This window comes from Plectropomus leopardus, chromosome 19, assembly GCF_008729295.1.
Source record: "Plectropomus leopardus isolate mb chromosome 19, YSFRI_Pleo_2.0, whole genome shotgun sequence".
Lineage (NCBI taxonomy): Eukaryota > Metazoa > Chordata > Actinopteri > Perciformes > Serranidae > Plectropomus > Plectropomus leopardus.
Window position 1 is genome coordinate 11,902,859 of NC_056481.1, and position 20,747 is coordinate 11,923,605.

The window sequence follows — 20,747 nt, forward strand, 5'->3', positions numbered from 1 at the left end:
TTTTATGAGCAAGTGTGTTTTTCTCTAGAGTGTAGACAAGTCTCTGTCTTGATCAAGGTTTTGCATTGTAGCGAAAAAACTTATTGTCCCAATTTTTCTTTAGCAGCCATCACAATTTTTAGTGGCAACCTTTCGCATGTGGACAGTCTGTGCGACCTGTCAGTATAGAGCACAACTGAAAACCTTGGTGTCATATCATTCTTTAGATAGCATGAACACTCTGCTCTCAATAGACAGAAACCTGATTCCAGCGTGGTTCCATTCTTATCCATTGAAAAGTATCTTTTTCGGCAAGGCCGTTCATCACTTCTTTTTTTTAATGGTTTTCTTTGTTACCTAAACATTCACGAAACCATGCTTGTCTTTCAAAACGTACCTCAACAGAGTGAGTGTGAAGATTGCTCGGTGCTCAGGCTAAGCTATCATCGGAGGCCTTTTCTCCTGCTACCTCATCCATCTTTTACAAACCTTTCCAATAATGCACTTTCAGTCAAAAAAAACCCTCTGCTGCTGCAGTCCTTGTCACACTCATTTATTTAAGAAAAAAAGCTGCAGCCTTGACAGAGATGGATAGATGTGCTTATTTGTCTCTTTAACAGAAGATTTCTGCAACAGCTCCCTTCCTGTTTATGCCTTGTTCTTCTCCAATGGGGACGGGGGAGGGCTTGTATTTTTATGGTTATTAATACCTGCACTCAGTCTTTTAATCTGCCCTATTTGTCACATGTGACTGTCTGACTGCACTGTTTAATCTGGGTATCCTTCAATCTGTCTCGTCCCAGATTAGAAATTAATGAAGGCAGGAAGAGACACATTTGAGTCACTTACAGTGTAGGGGGGTAAAAGGGACGGGATGAATGGGAGACGAACGACGTTCATTTGACAGTGCTCTCCCTTTTTTGTACTTTTCCCTGATCCCCTCTCTCTGTCTCTCTCTCTCTATCATTCTCTCTATTTCTCTCGCTCTCTCTTCTCTTGTTTAGCTGCCAGATGTAGCCCATTTTTGCACTGCTCCCCCCAAACAGGCGCTCAGCACGTGGGCCCTTTGGTGTGCGGCACCTGTGTAGTGTAATACAGTCAGCAACTGCGTTGTTTATTCCGGATTTGTTTGGTGCGCTTGAAAGCCTGTCTTTGATCCATGCAAAGATTCTTCACTTCTTTTCCTTTTTTTCCCTGATTCATCCTCAGCCTCCCTCATTTTTAAACGCTAATGCTGTAGCAGTATGGTTACATTGATGGCAGCGGTGGGTTTTTTTGTTTGGGGGGGCAGCTTATTTGGTTTATCTCTTTTTTTTTTTTTTTCTTGCTTTCTTTTCTCGTCCCCAACCCAAGGGACAGGAAAATGACAGTGACCACTGACAAGCTTGTCAGGTGCCTTGTCGGGGATGTTTTATAACTGTGCGTTAATGTGTTTACATCTACAACTGACAAAGAGGCATTTAAAAAGAATGGCTTAATGAATATTGCATTGGCTGAGTGGACCCCACTGGCAAGCTGGATGCTGGGGTATTGTTGTCTAGAACTTGTTGTCTATTTACTTCAGCATTTTAAGAAGGCTTCAAAAAAACACTTCCCATTGCTACAATATTCTGCTATCTGCCCGCCTGACACTCTCTCTAGACAGTGTTGTCTCTGTACACTCTACAGTTAATGTACAACATTTTGTGCAGTGACTGCATGCAGAATGTTCATTGCATTAAAAAAAAGAGGGAATCCAGGTTAAAAAAGTATTATCCCACGTTCATTTTATATATATATAGATATATATATATCAATTGTACTCAGCGAATTATGGCTTGTTTCATGTGGGAAATATAAAATTATCATTGGGCAATTGTATAAGCAGGTGAGGAGTGTTTTTGCGTCTACAAGACTCCAGACCCTCACTTTATAGTCACTTTTTCTGACCATGGGGCACCAGTGGAACTTGCAAATATTATAAATATTTGAACTGGAGAGCTGTTAGTTTGTTTCCCGCTCACAGTGAATAAATCCTCACAGTTAACGGTACAGCAGTGACGGTTTAACTTTTTGCCAACAGCTAACTGTTGACCTGAAGCTTCAAGTTAAAAGCAAAAACATCAACACTTAAAGTAATAGTTCTGGATTTTTGAAGTGGGGCTGTATGAGATACTTCTGTACGGTCAGTGTATTACATACTGTAGCTGGCGGTTGGCTTGCTCCTGGTTTGTAGAAACAGACAAGGCGTGCACCCCACAGGGGTTGGTATCAAAATGTGTTTAAACCTCTTACCTAAAAAATCAATATCAGTGTATGTGGACACTTTATTTATAGTATTTTCAGCGCCTTACCTCACTGTCACACTGTCTTTTCCTCTGGCACTACATTTCTTGTCCGCCGTCGTTCAGCTGTTTGGTTCAGAAAGTGCTGTTAGCTGCGGTTATGCAATTTGACTGAAATGAAACTTCACGATGAAAACACTCAATACAGAGTCCACTTAGACGGAAGCACATTTTGATATTGTAAGCACCTTTATTGTAACACTCTTTTATCAAACTTTACTTGCACTTTACTTATTGTAGTAGTGTTTTTTAAAACTTAAATATATTACTTTATTAAACGTTTTTATAACAGCACTTTAACATTTGTTTTAACAGTTCTATTTTAAACTGTACTATAATAGTACTTGATAAACAATATTATAACTTTTGTTTTAACTGTACTCACTTAACTTTATTATAGTAGTACTTTATGAAAACAGCACTTATTTTTTTGTTTAGTTACACTCTTTTATTACATATTATTATAAGAGCATTTTATTTAGCTTTATTATAACAGTACTTTATTTAACTATAGTATGACTACTTTATAAACTTTTTAGAATATCGATATTTATATCGTGTGTTGCAATACAGCCTAAAAATATTTCAGTATAATTTATAAACCATATTGCCCAGCCCTGGAATGAAGTGTTTTATACTGTTGAGATTGTTCCACATTTTGCCATGTTATGGTCATCCCAACAATTTGGATATGACATTTTTGCATGTGCAAGTGAATCCATTTTCCATTCTTTTTTTGTTTGTTTACATTCCATTTTGCAAATGTCAGACACACATCTCCTCTCACACTGCATCTGCTTTTCTTACAGAGCAAGTGGGGCAGGAGATTCTTTCCAACCTGCACAGTGACCGTGAGAAGATCCAAAGAGCCAGAGAAAGGGTGAGTACGCACATGCCCACCTGCACACACCCATCTGTCCATTCTAGCAAGTGTTTGTGAGGCTGTAAAAGGTGTTACAGCTGGTTAGCAACATCGACAACATTCACCACCCTCTGCACGGTTTGCAGTAAACACACACAAACATGGCACACACACTGTCTTGAGTGTCAGCCTAGTTGCAAGAAGAAAATGTTGGTTTTGTACATTTCTGCCAACCACAGATTTGTTACATTCGTACATGGCATATGTATTGTATCAGCATTTCTAAAGTGATATGGTATATGAGCTGGCTTTGTTATTTGAAGATGGAGGGGATGGCGGGCAGCGTGACGCCAAGGTGAGACAGTTGCCAAGCTGCAGACCACTTTTTGAGACCAACAAACAAAAACAGTGATTATTTTTTAATGAGACATGTACACTTCCATTTGTGATTGCACCACAAATGGGTAAGTCAAAACAGGATCTTTACTCAGTGGTTTTTGTACCTTGAATATAACCACACGTTAACAGCAGCATATTTAAAATGAAAAGAAATGTTAAGTTTCAACATAATGCCCCAAATAATGTACAAATATTACATATTGTTCATTAGCAGAAATGTACAATGCCGACATTTATTCTGACCAACGGGTTGCAGGTATGCTCACACTTGTGCATTCAGAGTTAGCAGAATTGTATTAACCATTTAGTTAGCCTTTTAAAACCTGAGCAAATTGGCTTGATTCTTCCAAAAACAAGAGAAGAAGTATAATGTTGAGCTTACCCTGCCACATCACATGTAGTAAATGCTTGTGGCTGTATATTGCAGGATTTTCCCGCTTTCTTCCTCTCACCTGAATGGGGATAACTGTGCCAGCTGCCATCCTTCCTCACCTACCCTCCTTTACCTCTCAGCACCTTTCTCCAGTTTCCCCCTCTCCTTCCCACTTTCCCTCAGAGAACACCCCCCCACCCCCACCCCCCCACCCACAAACACACACCACACACACACACACACACACACACACACACACACACCACACACACCCACACACACACACACACGCACCAACCCTCCAATTCCTACCAATGCCCCTCCTTACAAACAACCAGCTTTACAGACAGGTAGGCAGAGACAGAAAAGACCAAACACAGGAAGGGGGCCCGGCCCTGACGGCACCCTCAACGCAGAATGCTTAAAGACCACAACATGGCAGCGGGCCTTGCACAGGCGATTTCAAAGGAAATCAAACATCTCCTTTCAAAAACGGTCCACAGTGTCTACTGAGAGTACCTGCTCTCTTTCTTTTGCTTTCTCTCACTCCGTCCTTCCCATGAGTCTTCTTTGCTCAACCCCCCCCCCCCCAACCACATGTAGACACATGCACACACACACTCAGAGGGCTTTAAAGGCAGTTTGTGGGGCAAAAGTGAAGTAAAAAGAAATGAAGATGTAAAGACACAGGATAGAAGGGCAGGTTAACATTTTTCTTTTGCATCCAAAAGAAGGTGAAGGAGGTATAGTTTTAGCATAAATGCCAACACAAGAACAATCAAACACACACACATTATTGTACACATACAAGCACACACACATACACAAAGCCCTATGCCCAGCAGGGGGTGTGGCCTTTTGTTTTTCTTTTATGGTACAAAAAGAAGTCAATGGAGGGTTTCAACACTGGGTCAAAGCAGTACACTCAGTAAACTCTGAACCACTCAGTGGATTGAAGAATGTGATTTAACAGTTCTCCAGGCGAGCTCATACAGACGCTGACAGGTAGCAGGGGAAACAAATAAGTATTTATTCACTAAAATTAGTATTTATATCCTTGTATCAATAATTCCACGACATAAAACTATTAATTTGAGGGTATGAATGACTAATTTTGGGGAATAAAAAAAGCTATTTGTGAAGCTAAATTATTCATTTTTTCGCCCCCAAATGAATAATTCTCGCCTTCAAACAAATAAAATCTTGCTATTAGGTTGCCACATTTTTCCTTTCTCTTCTCTATTAATCATACATCTTTTGCTCATATACCGTAATCTTTGCATTGTTTAGGCATCTATCTGTAGTCACAAATTTAAGCACTATAAATTAAATAATTTAAGGTCACCTCAACGCTGTAGTCTACTCGAACCACTCCCCTCTGAAAGGAGGTTGTGGCCAATCAGGAGCAGAAACCTCCTGTCACAAAAACAGTTTCTTCCCAATTGTAGCTGGACTCTTCAACAAGGCCCATGACCCACACTGACACAAACTCCACTCCCGGTGTTAAGCATTAGAGCACGTCCCTACTTTCTCTTCTCTTGCTTATATTTTATCACTAAAACACATGGTGTGAGCTCAAACATCCCCTGGACAATAACTTGCACATTCCTACAGGACTTTAGACTTAAAAACAGTCACTTAAATAACAGATATATTTTTACGTAATCTTATGTGTTCCCATGTACAGTTTTTTCCTTTCCTTAATTTATTTTATGTCTTTATACTTTTGGACTGTGTATTGTTTTGCAACAAATCCCCAAGTTAAATTTCATATATGTGAAAACCTACCTAGCAATAAACTGTTTCTGATGGCTTTAGTTTTTTTTTTCCCCCTTAACTAACCAGACAGGCCACAACAAGCTTTAACTTCAGTGACAATATTTACAATACCTAACAATGTATGAATGAATTAAGAATATATTTATTACATTTTTCATATACAGCACAGAACAAAAAAGCTTTGATGCGACATGACAAAATGAGTAACTAAATATAAGAAATAAAAATAAAATAATATTCTTGGTTTTATATGCATCCCGAACCCTCACTGCAAGCAGCGTCAAATAAATAAATACAATATATAGACTTATAGATAATAAATAAATAGGCTATATAGACTAAGAGCAAGATAACAGCAAGACTGACTTCATGGGGATTTTCAGAGACTGGCTAAGCTGATTTAGGAACCCCTCGTGATATGGAGGATGGCTTTGCAGGCCCAGTGTATTTTCAGTCAGGGTCTGAAACGTTGCAAAGCAAAAGTCAAAACATTTAATAGCTAATAATTTTAAGTAATGGAATATGTATTTCCTGGGAAAAAATCAGTTGAGAGCTCATTATTAATGTAAAAGGATTTGGTTTGTAAGGTAAAACTTTTTTCTTTACCGAAAGCCTTTTGGCACTACAGATTAAAAGGATGTGGATCAGAGAATTTGAATTTTTGAATATTTTAAATATTTGAATTTTACACACACATTAGCTTGATATGGAAATAATAGTAAAGTATATGTGTGTATTTTAATGCTGGGCCGAGGATGTCCTTGGAAAATGTTCTGTCATGGAGCCGTACATTAAAAATGAAAAAAATAACAACAACGTCCTCTTTTCATATAGGCAACCACAGTTAATTTTAGACACTAAAATTTCAGTTGCTTTCCATTTCAGGTTAAGGAGGGAAGCATGAGATTTGGAGAGGTTGTGGAGAGAGAGAGAGAGAGAGAGAGAGGGAGGGAGGAATGGAAAGAAGGAATGATTCAGAGAGATGTATTTTGGGAGAAAGTGTGAAGTATCTAGGGGACAGATCTGTGGGTAGAGGCAGACATCAGGCAACTGCAGGACTTGTTGTCTTTGCCAGAGGGCCCATACCCCAGGTCCCCCACCTCCTACCCTGTACCACATGTATCCTTGGCTCTCGCAACCTGCATCGCACCAACCCAGGCTGCCAGAGGGAAGGAAGGATGGATGGAAGAAGAGGAAAAAAGTAGCAGTAAAGGAGGGGCGGGAAGAGAGGGCGAATCGCAGGCAAGAGAGATGACTGCAAGATGAGCCAGAACAAACAGGAAAAAGAGTGATGCTGGAACCACTGTAGAGAAGAGAAAGGTTGGAAGAAGAGATGTGAAAGTGGGGAATTAAAAATAGAATAGGCTCCAGTGTAATACACTGATGAAAACACACTGAGTGAGAGTGGCTTTATTGGGAAAGCAGTTATTATCTCAGAGAGATGAGGATGAATGACTCCCTGCTGACTCCTGAGAGAACCTCTCTGCAAAAATTCTTCTCCACACTCCCTCATCATCCTCTAGAAATGCGACTACAGGTAGACGTTAGTGGCAGCTCACTCAGTGCGGTGTCAGCATTTTTTTTTTTTTTTTTAGTCGCACTCACACCTTGTTGGCAACATCTCTGCCAGTTCCCTTTTCCCAGTGAAAGTCTCCACACCTGATAAAGAGGAATGAATGAAAACATCTTTGTGACCCCGGAGGGAAAAAAGGCAGAGAGAAAGAAAAAGGAGAAGATGGAGCGAGAGAAAGGAAAATATCCAAGGCAATTAGCCCTGAATGGCCATGTTCATTATTTCAAGTGTGCTTTCAAGGACTCCCTGTGCTTCCTATGTACATTAACAGTAAAGGACCCTTCTCACTCATTTGTCTACACCATTCTAATGTTTGCTTTGCAGCAAAGATGAGCAGAAAGCTGTTAGAGTGACATCTCCTTTAAGTGGGAAGTACTTGTTTAAAGTACAGAGATTCTCAAAAAAACATCTAAGAAAGGCATGTGTGTTAAAATTATTGTTTGGGTAAATCTTGCTGCTCTTTAAAGTGGATCTAAAAGTATGTTTAAAGAGGAGGGTGTCTCCAGACAGGTGAACCAGTAACCTAAAGGTAAAATAAGAGGCAAGCTTCTTATCAAAGGTTCTCTGATTCATCTCTCTTGCTTGTAACCAACAACTTTAGGTGGAAGGAGAGAGTGTCAAACTTTAGAGGTGCCTTCTCAAATTGCCCTTGAGCAAGGTACTTTGCCTTAAGGCCAGCAGTACCAGGCTGTGCAACAGTCTAGCCTTGCACAAGCTTACAGCACTACTGTAATAATTGTGAGGACTTTTCACACTTTTTCAGCAATTAAATGTTGTTGGCAAGAAATTTGTACGTAAATGTAGTAGGTCCCCTCGCCATTAATCCATCAGTCTCTGCTGATATAAGATGCAGTGTCTTCATTGCTATTGTTCTCAATTATGTGATAATAATAATTATAATAATAAACTTTCTCTATAAAGCACCTTTCATACAACAAATGCATTACAATGTGCTGTACAATAAGGGCATTATATGTTCTTCACATAAAAACAGACAGAATAAACATAAAACAGGCCAGGAAGGCAATTCAGCGTAAAAGGATATTTTAAAAACAGTTTTAAAACATTGAATAGGTCTTTAAAATCATAAAATCATTTGATAAAACCTTAAATTAAGATACAAACAAACAAGAGTTTTAGATAGTCAGAGGCAGTTAAAGACTTGAGTGGACAGATATGTTTTTAGCTTTCTTTTTTGTGAGCTGCTTCACCTATATCTATAAATAATGTGTTAAATAAGCTTTGGAGCTTAATTGACAAAAGCTTCATCCCCAATTTTCTTTTGCCTGTTGCTGGGAACTTCCGATAAACCAACAGTAGATGATTGCAGTGTTCGCGAAGGTAAACAGTTAACAAGGGGGTTAGCAATGTAGTTTGGTCTGAGCCCAATTTAGAGCTTTGTATACAGGGAGTAGGACCTTGAAATCAATTCTAAAAGTCGCAGAAAGCCAGTGGAGAGAAGCTAAAACTGGTTTTATGTTCTCTCTCCTCTTGGATGAGCGGGAGTCTCTCAATGCTGTATTTTAGGAGGCGTGTATAAAGTGCGTGACAGTAGTCCAGTCAGCTTAAAATAAACGCATCAATCAACTTTTCTGAAAGAAATTACCTTCCTTTATCCCTTACTTTTAATTGTACAATGAGCTTAGCAGTTGTTAAAAGATTTCAATAACAGTAGGCATTTCTTTAAGTTTACCCCCCTCATAGACTGTTAAAGAACCTTTTGAGTTGCTGAATCAGAATGCAAACTAATATGTCTTTCACCTCTTTTGTCCCCCCAGCTGAGAGAAACGGACGCCAACCTGGGCAAGAGTTCTCGTATCCTCACAGGCATGCTGAGAAGGTAAGAGGCAGGTACGGACCTTGTTTCTGCACCTCTCTGTGAGTACCTGTGCTGTGAGCTTACTCCAAGTCATCATCGTTTATAATAAGCTCAACTATATCCATCTTTCCCTTCATGATTAGTCTGAAACACTGTGTCACTGTTGCCCACATTGCATTGCATTGTGTTTCAGAACACACAGGTAGGGAAGGATAAAAAAAACAAACACGTCAATAGATAGATGAACAATTACTCCACAAGAAACAACTGAGATTTTTAGTGATCTTAGGCATGTCACACTAACAGAAATTAAGTAGTCGATGCCAGTGAAATTCCATGATTCTCAATGCCCAATCCGATAGCATCTACTTAAAACATATACTTCTTTATTAAAAATATTTCAATTAAATTAATGAATTTGTTAAATTTTATTCAGTTACTCCTGATAATCACCTGGAACGCAAAGTACTAATCTAAGCAGGTTCATGAGATTTTGTGGGTGAGGAAACATATATTAGTATATAGGCTACAGTATAAGAGCATACAGTATTTCTCCTCCGATGTAAGATGTTGATCTTGTTTGTAGGCTATTTTTCCAGCCCTTCCTCTGCTAAGAATGGCCGGCTGGCTAAAATGTGACAGTGACATGCAGCTGCGTTGTTTTTACCCAAAGTTTAAAATTTTCTCGTAAACACGCAAAAAATGGCAAACATGCAGCGGTCAGTGCAGAATAGATGCTCAGCGCCTTGTCACGCTGCAGCTTTTTATAACATAGTGTAGATGTGCTACTGTACGTTAACGTTTCACATAAATAACAAAATAAGATGGCCTCGGAAAAAAAAAATGCTTTTCTTTTCAACAAGTCGAAGCGGAGCTGTTGCTGCTGCTGAAACTGCACTTGTCGACATCTTCCTCATGTTGTCGTTCTTCCGTATTGGTGGGCGTTTCTCTTCTCGAAGAATTGTATCTCCGGTACCTTTGGTACTGATGAAAAACAAACAACTTTTTTTTTTTTAGAATTTTGCCCTGACTTGGTTCTGAATTATCAGTTCTCATGACATCCTAATTACATAAATTTGGGGGTTGTGTTTTCTTTGATTTTTCTTTGTAACTATTTTGATTAGTATGTTCCATCAATATGACACTTACTGTATGTCTGAACTACACAAACAAACAGTATGAATGCCTATTCTCTTATATGCAGTGGTATTGTTGTTAAGTGGCTGGGTAGAGTGAGAGAAAAGAGTAGCCCAGTACTGCATCTTGCAGAAAAATGCTGTAAAAGGCAAGTGCGCACTGTACACGTCTCCATTCTTTTCTTCTCTTCGCCTTTGTTTTTCACAAAATGCACTTACAGCCCGTATCCAACTCGCTGTCTTTGTCTTTCTCGCTTGCTAGTTCATGCACGAGGCAGTCCCCAACAATCACACAAACACAGCATTCACACGCAAATATTTCAATAGTCCTTGCATTATCTTATGCACCCGCCACCTAACTGAATCACACATGTGCACAGTGTCACACTCGCACACGCACACACACACACACACACACACACACACAAACACACCGTAATGTCTTGTCACATCTCCATTTTATAAAGTGCCTGTGTGCCTACCCCTGAACCGTGACGCCACGGTTTTGTTTCTCGCTCCCTCTTTCTTGTTTTTTTTTTCTCCCTGTCGCCCACTGTGGATTTTGATTAAGAGTAATATGTAAATGACACCGACTAAATGTAAAATCCTGGGGCCAGGAAGGAAGTGCCAATTGAAATAGATGCTTCAGTGCCCGCAGACAATTTGGAGGGCGGCTCACAGGGCGGCCAGCAGTTACTAGAGAGGGAAGGCCTGAGAAGGGCTGTGACGCCGACTGTAACCAATATTTCTGCATATGTCTCCATTTTGTCAAGTCTGATTATGGGAAGAGGAGGAGGAGGATCGCGGGGGGGTCAGCTCGCCTGGCATGTCACCCAAAGCTGTCCAGAAATCATTCATCATTCCCTCCTCCTTCTCTCTTTTCTTCCCTCCACCCCCCTCTGGTGCCGAAGTAAATAACACACTTATTTCAATATTATCATATTAATGTTAAAGTTCAGCTGTCACCTAATGGGAAGACTTAATCAGACGTAGCATTTTAAGAGGCAAGCTGCCACCCCTCCTCCTTCTCTCCAGCCTCCTCTCTTGACGTGTCTTTCCTCCTCTGGTTAGCGCCCCGCTCAAATCAGGATTTATGAGGGCCTTCCAAAGTGGGGCCCGACTGCGAGCCCCTTCGACTACCGCCCGCCTTTCTGCTTGATGGGAGCAGCACAACATACAACCCCCCGTCATTCTTTAACAAAAAGTCTTTTTTTTTTCTTTTCATTTGTTAGCTGTTTGAATAAAACAAAGTGTGTTTTGTTGTGAGGTTGTGGAGTAGAAACGTCAAATCTGAAATCATTTATAACCAGAGATTGAGAACTGAGAGCGAAAAGTAAGTTCGGGATGGTTCAATGATATATCACCCCCCACCCCCTTTTAGGCAATTCGTCCTCATTTCCCCATTCATTTCATTATTTGCTCCCCTGGTTTTCTGCCTTTTGATTAATTGTTTATTTGTGTACGATGTCAGAGCAATTGTAGTTTCTTTACACTGCTGTTAGGGTTGGGGGGTGGTTGCTTTGTCATTCTCCACTTGCTTGTCTAAGCTATAGAAGTAGTGTATTGCTTTATGTCCACCAGGAGTAAGTAAAGGACTTTTACAAATAGGTGAGAGAGTGAAGACAACCTTTTCTTTTTCTGTTATAACCTCTAATACTCATGCAAAGAATGAAAAACACGTAATGTTTTGTTTAATCTTTTTATGCCTCTTTGCCAGTGATAGCTGTGGCCAGGGACATTATGTTATTCATCTGTCTGTCCCTTTCTCATGAACGCAGTATCTCAAAAACTCCATGAGGGATTTTTTTCAGATTTGGCACAAACATTAACTTGGACTCAGGGATGAACTGATATGATTTTGGGGGGTCAAAGGTCAAGGTCACTGTGACCTTGTCTCAGTCTCATTCTTGTAAGTGCATTTATTCAAGAAGACCATGAGGGTGTTGCCTCAAATTTGGCACAAACATCCACTTGGACTAAAGAAAGAACTGATTAGAATTTGATAGTGAAGGTCAAAGGTTGCTGTGGCCTCACAAAACATGCTTTTGGCCATAACCCAAGAATTCATATGCTAATTATGATAAAAGGTCAAATGTCAGACACATTTGGTCTGATACCTAATTGATGATGCCAATCTTGGGTGCCCACCTTGAAACTGTGCTGATTGTATAAATCTTTGGGGGAAGATGTGTGTGACACATCTAGGTTTTCACAGTGAGGGATGGAAACCATAACCCAACTTGACTGCTGTGCAGAGGCATGCAGCCCTGTGGTAGTAATTTCAGTTTTGTGATGCTTTTTGTTGTAGTAAATATATCCTTTAATCTGGTAAAAGACTCACTAAGATTTAAAATCTCTTTTCCAAGAGGACAGCATAAAACATAGTAACATACAACAATAAATACAAGCTGAGAAATACAACTGTCATATGTTACAAAGAGCAAGCACAACCTCCAGTTAAAATACAACATAGAACAGTCAGATATATTAATATGTGCAATTTTCAATTTCAGTGGGAATTAGAGTAGCAATCACATTGACCAAGAGAGTTATTTTCTCTGTCTTTTAAAAGTGAATTAAATTCTCCCATAGTGGTAGTGCAGCATTTAGATACATTTGGAAGCCAGTATTACATTTTTGAGGCCAAGTGCTTTGGACAATTTTTTCACATTAATAAAGCCTCTTTCACACGTGCAGTCTACCCCTGAAATGTTCAGGAACATTCCCTGCATGGGAACATGTGTGAATGGGAACCAGGATCAATGTTCAGGGAAATCTTTACTATCTCAAGACCGAGTAACATTTCAACAAAATGCTGGTATGGCTGTGTTGTGAATGAAAGCAGTGACATTCCAGGGAGCACCAGGACTCTGACATATTAAATTCACAACATGGTTACAGTTTAGCATTCATGCCAACATTACTTGTCTCGCAAACTTGAACATTAAACATATCTTATGCAGGATTTTCCTGAAAAAAAAAAACCAATACAAAAGTAATCCCTCTCACCATCACTTAAGACTCAGAAGTGTGTGGCAGTGTATTGTTTTTGCAGAGGCTCTGTCCTCTGTCTGCATTTTTTAATTTTCTTCTTATTTTTTGTTTTTGGGACGTTTATGTACACCCAAAGCACTCAGGTGAAGTCCAGACTTTATAAAAAGGTTGCAGCCAGGTGCCAGACTCTAAGCAGCAGGCATCTAGAGACACAATGCAGAAAAAACACAAATATAGCAATGTCAAAATGGCAAATGAGAGTGAATCTGGGTTAGGGTTTGCTTTTACTTTTATTGGTGAGTTTGTTTAGTGTTTAGTGTTGAGTGACAATCCTGCATAGTGTACCTTTAAACACATGTCAAGAACATGGGAACACCAGACAAAAACTGCTCAAATTTCAACTCTAAAAGGTTATCCCAGTATTTTATTGGGAGGATGTGTAAAGAGGCTTCATACAGAAGGATACAATATAGCATTTTAGACACTGACCTGTGGTAGTGAGCAGATAGTATAAATACTGCAGCAATTTTAAGTTCATTATGAACACACTGGCCTTGATCAATGTTCAGACAAATAGACTTCAGTGTGTAAGTGGAGGGATTTATTGTGATCTGTGGAATAAATAGTGGCCTTTCTCATTGTTAGTTTAGTTTCTTTTAAATTCACACCTCTTCTTGAAGGGTTTTCATGGTCTGGGGTTTCACCCCAGCTGAGAAACAATTAGACACTCATTAAGCCAGCTGTCAGAGTTCAAGAAAGCCAATTAACTTAAAGACTCTGCGAATATCACTTATTGTTGAAAACATTCAGACACACACATCTCAAATAGCTGTTGCTTTGTTTGAAAATTAATCTTTACAAATTTCTGACTGTGAAACTCATCACTGCCAATGAGGGTAATTAGTGTAAAACACTATGTATAGGTACTGTTGATTGGCTGGCTCATGGTTAATAACTAGTCCCACAAACATAGCCTCTGTCTCATGTCAGCCGTCCTCATTTACTCAGTGGATGTCAGTGGTCTAGTGGTGGGCATCCAGGGCATCCACTCTTAGTTAATTTTTAATTCAATTTTCTGAAATCCTTTGGGTTTTAATTATACCGTGACAGGCACAGTGATCCCAGTGAGGCAGAAAGGGAATCCTGATATTATATTAATATCTATGATCATCAAATGATCTATTATCATCTCATTTAGTTGCTGTTTAGCACCACTACCAGTCCCTTTGTACCATAAAGAAATTGTTTTTGCTACAGCATTTCCTTATCAGCTATTTTTATTGGTTGCATTCCCAATGAAAATATGTAGATTTGTAGTTTAGATGTCTTGTCTGATAGGATATATGATAAATACTTTGTGTTTTAGGGAAATGCAATAAACCCCATTAACAACAACTTAGATCTGGCTTTGTATTTAATGGAAAGGTTACAATCATCATTCACACACAGGACAAATGTCTGCCGTAGTTACGGGTATTTATCAGCTCCAGCTCTGATTGGCTGTGATTGGCAGGGACGGGAATACAACTCCTGGGTTGATGCGCTGGTTTCTGCCACTTACTGGTGCAATGCAGGGATGTGGTGCCACAAAATACTGTCTGTCTTCATCCTAGAAGTGCTCAAACATCGTTAGAAAAATTTGGTATTGAGTCTGAAAAAGAAATTGTGGAAGTAACTGATATAAAAAAGACCACTGTAATATTTTCACTGTAATAAATGCTGCTTTCTGCTTTTACTAGCCTTGTTACCTTGTTACTAATGTATTTCTGACACCAAATGTGACACACGAGTAAAAAACAAAAAAACAATAAGGTGTAGGCTTCTCACCTGCTGTACACGGCTCTGTGTTACTGGCAATGCGAAACAGTCAGTTGCTGATTTATAGTTGGTTTTCCCATGTTTAAAAAACCTGCATATACACGCTAATTTTGCAGTCTTTGTTGCCATGATCAAGCAACATGTCCTAAGATTGCTCCATTTGTTTGGGACTGAATGTACCCAAATAAGACCAGGGGCATGGTTATTTGTTGTAATTCAAAGCTTTCAGTAGTTCTGTAGAATAAAGAACATCCGAGCCCACCAACTTTAATCCCCACCGGCTATTTTTTGTCTTTGAGACTTGATCAGGCTCACAGTCATCATCTGAACTCGTGTCAAAGCATTTATGTACATAAACTTTGTGTAGTGAATTTTCCTTTCAAGTAATTGGTCTTCATTACCCACCGAGTTGATCAAGTTAGCTGGATGCAAGGATTTGGTAAAATCTGCATTGGGAAGGGTTACAGCTCACAGTGTGGATCAGTATCACAGACCTTTTGATAAGGCGTCTGTTGTTTCCATGGCAAACTGACATTATGGCTCCCCGTAAATTCAAAATGGCCCTGTGACTGTAGCGAGAGCCTTCCTGCTGCTATACTGAACATCTCAAGCATCTCACCCACCACGGTCAGATCAGTTGGGAATGGGATGCAGATCCAGACCCAGTTAGGACCACTGGGGCTACTGGCAGCTTCACGGAAGGAGGGGGCACAGTGAAGGGCAATGAAGCTGGGAGGACGAATCGAGGGGAGGGGGGGTGATGTATATTTTGAAGCAGAGGGGTTGTCTGCTCTCGCTGGCAGCTGATCCCACATGCAGGTGGTCGACTCAGTCGCCAGGCAGATCAAAAAGTCAAGGCCCCGGGTGGACCTCCCTTTGAAATGGGAATGGGGCCTAGATATCAGACAGAAAACATAAGCAAGCTCCCAGCCACAGAACAGCTCCATATTCATGGCTCGGACTGGCAGTAGCGACGGGCAGGCTGGACGGACAGAGCCTCAGCCTTCAGAAGAGGACTCATGCACACTCTGGACACTGATTAAGAGATCAGCCCATGAGCTGGGGTGAGGATGATGCAGTGGCTCACAGGCTGATGCAGCCGCACTGTTACCAAGACACCAACTTCCTTTCTTGAGACGTGTCTGGACAAGCTGTCTTAATGTGTGGCCAAGTTCACCCCTTTAATTTAACTTAGGAGTTACATGTGGCAAATATAGTAAGAACAACCCTCTGAGTCCTGTTATACTGTTGATCATTAACTGAAATGGAAATTAAACCTTTTAATCTGACTAACTGGGAAAAAAAGAACTCATCCTTGCTTAGGAAAAACAAAAAAGGTTCCTGCATTCATTTCACACAGGAGAGTTTTTTCCTTGTTTGCTTGGCCCAATAAACCAGCTAGAGAACAATTTCATGAGCCAAGAGACCAAAGTTCATGGCCCCAGAAAAGCATCTGGAGACGGAAACTTTTGATTCCCTAAGATCCGTAAGTTTTGCCTCTTCACTGTATTATTGGCAAATATATGCACTTCCTCTCTATCCGTCTGTCTGGAATATTAACTACTGGGATATGTAGGTCACATAATTAATAGACTTCAACTCTACCAGTGAGCTGTGGTGGGATCGGAGTCTTGGGGCCCTCTTGAAGTCTTGTTATGAAGTTGAACAAAAAGATTTGATTTTCTTTTAATTGAAGCTGAAAGATGGGGCAGATTGCAGTTTAGATGTTTTTCTTGCTCCCCTTTAACAGTTTTCTTTTCTTTTATTTATTTGTGTTGCCCTGTTTTAGGGTGAGGACGTCATCACAGTGTGATGGGGTCAGGAGAGAGTCAGCCAGTGGAACAGTGACAGGGTTTCTGGCACTAAGCTCAACCGTTGTACCTATAATCACAGGCAATTAAAAGTCTGCACATGCCTATATTCGCTTTTATTCTGTGTTTTATCAGCATATTGGACTCTACTCCATGTCTGTGGCACTGTGTAAGACATGTCTGCCCTATTTTATATTCTATTTTACTTTGTATTACAGCTGAACTCATCACAGTAGCCATAGCCGAGCTCCGTGTTTTCTGTCCCGAGAGTGGCAGATCGCTCCCAGTGGATCCCACTCTCTCTGATCTCCTCTCCATGTTGCTGCCACGATAATTCCATGTACTCCATTTAAACACATTCCCTTTGCTTTGCAATTTGTTCAGCCTGGCATCATTACCACCCCGCTCAACCCCCCTACCCCCATATTGCTTCATCCCTCTGGGTCAGTCCTATCCCTGGCCTTTTCTGCCCCCTCCAGGGAAGCATTCTGTGCTTTTTATGTCCAGTCTGTTTTTATTCTGGCAAAGGAGCAAAGTGCCAAAGCATGAATCGTATATGGCCTCACGGCAACCCCTAGCTAAACTTTATACATGTCGAGATGAGCGCAGCTGTTGTGTGTATGTGCATGCATGCACATTATGGTTATGTTCAGTGGATTAATGACAGCATGTTAGCCTGTTAAGGTATTTGGTGTTGATAGTGGTAATTGATACTGTTGGCAGACATGTAAGTAATGCTGGAAGTCCTCGCTGGGCTTTGAGGACCATTTGCTTTAGCAAGTAAAGCAAAAATAACTTTCTAAAGGAAAATATATACTTTCTACATCCATGCTGTCGCGTTGGTCAGTGTTATAATGTAAATTTCATCAGCTGCTCTTGTCGACTTCTCAAATTTCAAACTATGCAGTTGCTGTCATGAGCGTACTGACTGCATAATCCGAAACTCAGTGTAATGTGTGCATAAGCACATGGACCTCTTTATCTGTGGACATGGACATGTCGGAGTCGTTTGGATCGTTTTTGCTCTTTCTAACATACAGTGAGCATATTGTGGCAGCTGAAGTACAAAAAATTGTCAAGAAATTCTATAAGCAACAACAACCTTTCAGCTTTGATAAAATATTTGCATTTAAGCAAAGTTTTGTGTTGGGGCTTGTTGTATTCCAAATTCTAAATATTGACCGAAAGATTTTCATTTTTATTGTAAATGCATATCAGCTCCAAATATCTGTTATTGGTCTCATAAACTACTAATAATCGGTATCGGCCCTGAAAAACCAATACCGGTTGACCCCTACTCCTAACAGACGCAAGATATGTGAGGCAGCCATCACTCGCACACAAAGCCATAGTTAAAAGCAAGCACATCTTCGGTCTCACCTTCACTCTCTACTTTTTATAAAAGGCATACCACATCATTCTGAATCATCCAGAGTTATAAAGATATGATGACATGAGATTTTACACCATGTTAGCACAAATGTTTGAAGAATACCTCCTACCAACAGGTTATCTTCCATTGACAGGGTTGTTTTATAGAGAAACAAAATAATCAATACGTTTTGATAGTAAACTACACTTTTATTTTTTATCAAGTTATTTTACTTTTTGAATGTCAGTTAAGTGTCTTGTTGGAGATAGGAGATACTTTTTAATGTTTCAGTGTGTGTGTGTGTGTGTGTGTGTGTGTGTGTGTGTGTGTGTGTGCGCCTGTGGCTACAGGCTGCTGCTGGGACAATGACAGGGTGCGCCTCAGCCTCATTACTCACTGCTCCTGAGCCAAACAAGCACCACTGCCACCTCTCTCTCTTGCTCTCACTCTCTTTTTCTCTCGTGCTTTCCCTCCTGCTTTATATCTGTCTTTTCCTCTCTTCCTCCACCTCGCCCATTAGAGAGTGCTGATGGGACGCTTTTTGCAGAAAGGAAAAGATACACACACACAAGCCTGGGCTGTAGAAGAAGGGATTGTTGACAAGGGCAAAGACGTGTTGTTGTTTTATATAAGGGATGCATTTGTCTGTTGAGGATTGACTCGCTTAACTGGCTGCCAAAGCCCCCTTTTTCTCCTACATATCTCCCTCTCTCTATTATCTAGCTCATAGCCAGCTTCTGTTTTTTGATAGGTCAGGACAAAGTTGGTTTGCAATTATTCCAAATGTAGCGGTGAAGACATTTTTTAGATTTTAGAACTAATATCATCTAAAGGAGTTTAACAGAAAGGAGTAAAAGTGAATGCTGTCGAATTCATTTTAAGGTAGAAGGTATTCGCAATCAAAGCGCAACATGCAAAAACTACAGCCACATGAAACTGTGCAATCAGCACAATTAGTCCAACCTAGTCTCTGAACTGGGCATCAAGGCTGAACGTTTGCATTCCAACAAAAGAAAACACCCTTTGCACCGTCACTTCTACAAATGTTCGAGGGTCAGCCATCCACGACATTGAGGCAATGCTTCGTTCGACCTCGCTCATACCATCCTAGCTGATAGAGCTTCTTTTTTCCCCCTCCTTTAACCCTGACAGACTGTCGTTCTGACGAGATGACTGGAGATCAGTGGCGCTCTCATCCCTTGAAGTGGCTCCAGGTGTCACTCCAAGGGTACCCGCCCCGTTTGATCTGCCGTCGAGCGCCTGTCGGGCCACGGCACCCTCTGATTTCCCGGTCAGAGGGGAAAGAGGCTCTCCTGTCCAAAAGTTCCACTGCTACTTTTGAGTGACAGCGAGGGAGAGGGATCGGCGGCTGTAGAGCAAAATCCGAAGCGATAACCGTTTGGGAATGGACCTTTTCCTGTTACCGTTATTTCCTAGCTCGCATTTAGCAGCTTTATGGAGTCTACTCATACACACCCTCATGGGAGCATTGTATAGAGGTGATCTTGATTTGATACGCTAGATACGCTAGGCCCCAGCAGTCCAAACAACAGAAAAGGATACAAAATAAACATCAGATGAAACCAAACCATTTTCACTGATCATGCTGTGGGCCTTGTCTTAAGAAGAACAAAAAAACATCCTCTCAAACATCTTCAGATGCTGTCCAAAGGAGGTCCCTGTCTTCACTGAGGAGCTGCACAAACAAAAAGGGCAGATGAAACAAAATGGAGGATTGGAGGTATATATCTTTTCAGCAAACATAGACGCCTGTATCCTTCCTCCCTTTCATTTTCCTATATCCGTTACATTTTTTTCCCCCACCTACTGTGAGCTTCTGTAGAAATTACAGGTGAGATCTCAGTCTGTGGCAGGGCCTGCCTTTCGTCTAGAGGGAGCAGGGGGAAGGCAGGGGGGGGGGGGGGGGGCTGAGAAGGAGAGGAAAAAGAGATTCATGCTTTGCAGTACTGCTGTGTTGTTTGTGGCACTCTTCCCTTTGTGTGTCTGGCGATAACTTATTCAGCACAGGGCCATTCATCCAGGGGTTGAGCGCGGGCGTCCGTCAAGACGGAAAATAATGAGGCGACAGCAGCGCAGAGGATAGCTTTCTCCCTCCGCCTAGGTCGCCCCCTCCTACTCCTCCTCCTCCCCTTCTCCATCCCCTCCTCCTCCTAGCCTCCCATTATCAGCCGATTTAAATAGATAATAGGGGGCCTTCTTCAGGACATTTTGAAGCAATTAGAACCTATCACATTGTCTCTCATTTGACTGTTGTTCCCTCCCAGCATGCCATTGTGCATACTTCTGTGCATACTATGCAACAGCTGCGTGGAGTATTGTGGAATGCAACAGTGTTACTGGATGCCAGTATTTGTGTCAAGGCGAAAAAATTGGCTATTTTGTCTATATCTTTGCAATAGACTCACATCCATATGCGCATGTCAGGCACCATTCCATCTCGAGCCATGCCAGGACACGGGATCCCTTTGCCATGATGAGTTGCTCTTG

At 40.9% G+C, this 20,747-nt stretch overlaps 1 protein-coding gene across 4 annotated transcripts in view; it reads left to right on the plus strand.

Annotated features, from left to right (window-relative positions):
• Nucleotides 1–20,747, plus strand: part of vti1a (vesicle transport through interaction with t-SNAREs 1A) — a 143,824-nt gene that overhangs the window by 85,555 nt on the left and 37,522 nt on the right. For 2 of the 4 annotated variants that reach the window (XM_042507706.1, XM_042507707.1), the window contains 2 exons: nt 3,113–3,183; nt 9,068–9,129. In XM_042507706.1, coding sequence (XP_042363640.1) covers nt 3,113–3,183; nt 9,068–9,129 — 133 coding nt within the window. Of the gene's footprint in view, nt 1–3,112; nt 3,184–9,067; nt 9,141–20,747 lie in introns of all 4 variants that reach the window. The other 2 variants (XM_042507708.1, XM_042507709.1) reach the window with 1 other exon arrangement.